Source organism: Aplysia californica, unplaced genomic scaffold (assembly GCF_000002075.1).
Source record: "Aplysia californica isolate F4 #8 unplaced genomic scaffold, AplCal3.0 scaffold00013, whole genome shotgun sequence".
Lineage (NCBI taxonomy): Eukaryota > Metazoa > Mollusca > Gastropoda > Aplysiida > Aplysiidae > Aplysia > Aplysia californica.
The window spans coordinates 16,559-17,684 of record NW_004797283.1 but is presented as its reverse complement, the minus strand read 5'-3'; the positions used below and the strand labels follow the sequence as shown (position 1 = coordinate 17,684).

General features: G+C 42.0%; 1 protein-coding gene across 1 annotated transcript in view; it reads left to right on the top strand.

Annotated features, from left to right (window-relative positions):
• Positions 1-1,126, top strand: part of LOC100533244 (NR2) — a gene marked incomplete at its 5' end in the record, with an annotated part of 58,764 nt that overhangs the window by 48,200 nt on the left and 9,438 nt on the right. The window contains 1 exon segment of the mRNA NM_001204556.1: positions 852-976. Within this exon segment, the coding sequence (NP_001191485.1) occupies positions 852-976 (125 nt within the window).

Genomic DNA, 1,126 nt, shown 5'->3' with positions numbered 1-1,126 from the left:
TTAAAAGACAAATAAACAAACAAAAGCTAAAATGTACATTAAACTAAGGGCTAGGTTTGAGTCAAGAACCAGTTTTAGTTCTACACATTAAAGGAAGGTTCTAAACTGTCAAGTATAAAAGTCGTCTTTATCTTTTAGAAAAATAAAACAGAATGTTTATTCTGTACCCACCATCACAATTTTATGTGTGTCATTTTTTTTGTCGTCAGCTTTCCGAAACAAAGTTTTGGACACAACAAGAAGGGGCTTTTGCAAACCAAATATTATAAACTTTAAAAGGTTTCTGCTTGCAAGACTAGAGTAAAACAAAACGCATGTCGGACACTTACTTAGCTTAGCTTTAATAAAACAATAACCAATAAATAATTGTTATGTCAAATATCGCTCCAACTGTAGCCAGTTTCCTGAATAAGGAAGAGCAGCTTTCCACGAAAGATTAGACGTGGTACTTACGAAAGTAAATTATTTAGACAAGACCTTTAAAGAAGAGCAATTCCCCGTAGAAAGAAAAAAATCCTCTCCAAAATACCACTTAACACATTAAAAAAAGAATCCACAGCTTACAGTCTCCATGAAGACACAGACTTCGACCATGGACGTTGAGGAGATTATCTGCCTGTCTGCCCATCTGTCTTTCAGACTGCCTATGTGTCTATCTGTCTATCTTTCTCTCTGTCTATCTGTCTGACAGTCTGCCTGCCTGTATGTCTGTCGGCCTGTCTGTCTTTCTGACTGTGGACCTTTTTTCAGTATCTGGCTGTGCCGTCCAGTGCCACGCCATTGTCTCCCCCCCTAAGTTTGTGGCCTGACCCTCTCTCATTCCTTGATCTCTCATGCCCACCTCCGGACAGAGCCCTATGACTATGCGTCCTGGTCCCTCATCCTTATCTTCAGCGTGCACGCCACGGGAGCCTCCATCCTTGTCTTCGAGTGGCTAAGTCCCTACGGGCTCAATCGAGGACTCACACCTTTGCGAGGTAACTGAGGTAAAAGTCAGGGAGTAAGCTTCCTTCACTTGCCGCGGTGCGCTTACATGATGATGAAGATCATAAGCCCCATGCGCGTATAATTATTTTCAGCAGCGCGTGCACCTCCCTCTGTCCCAAGAACTAATTATATTCTCAGT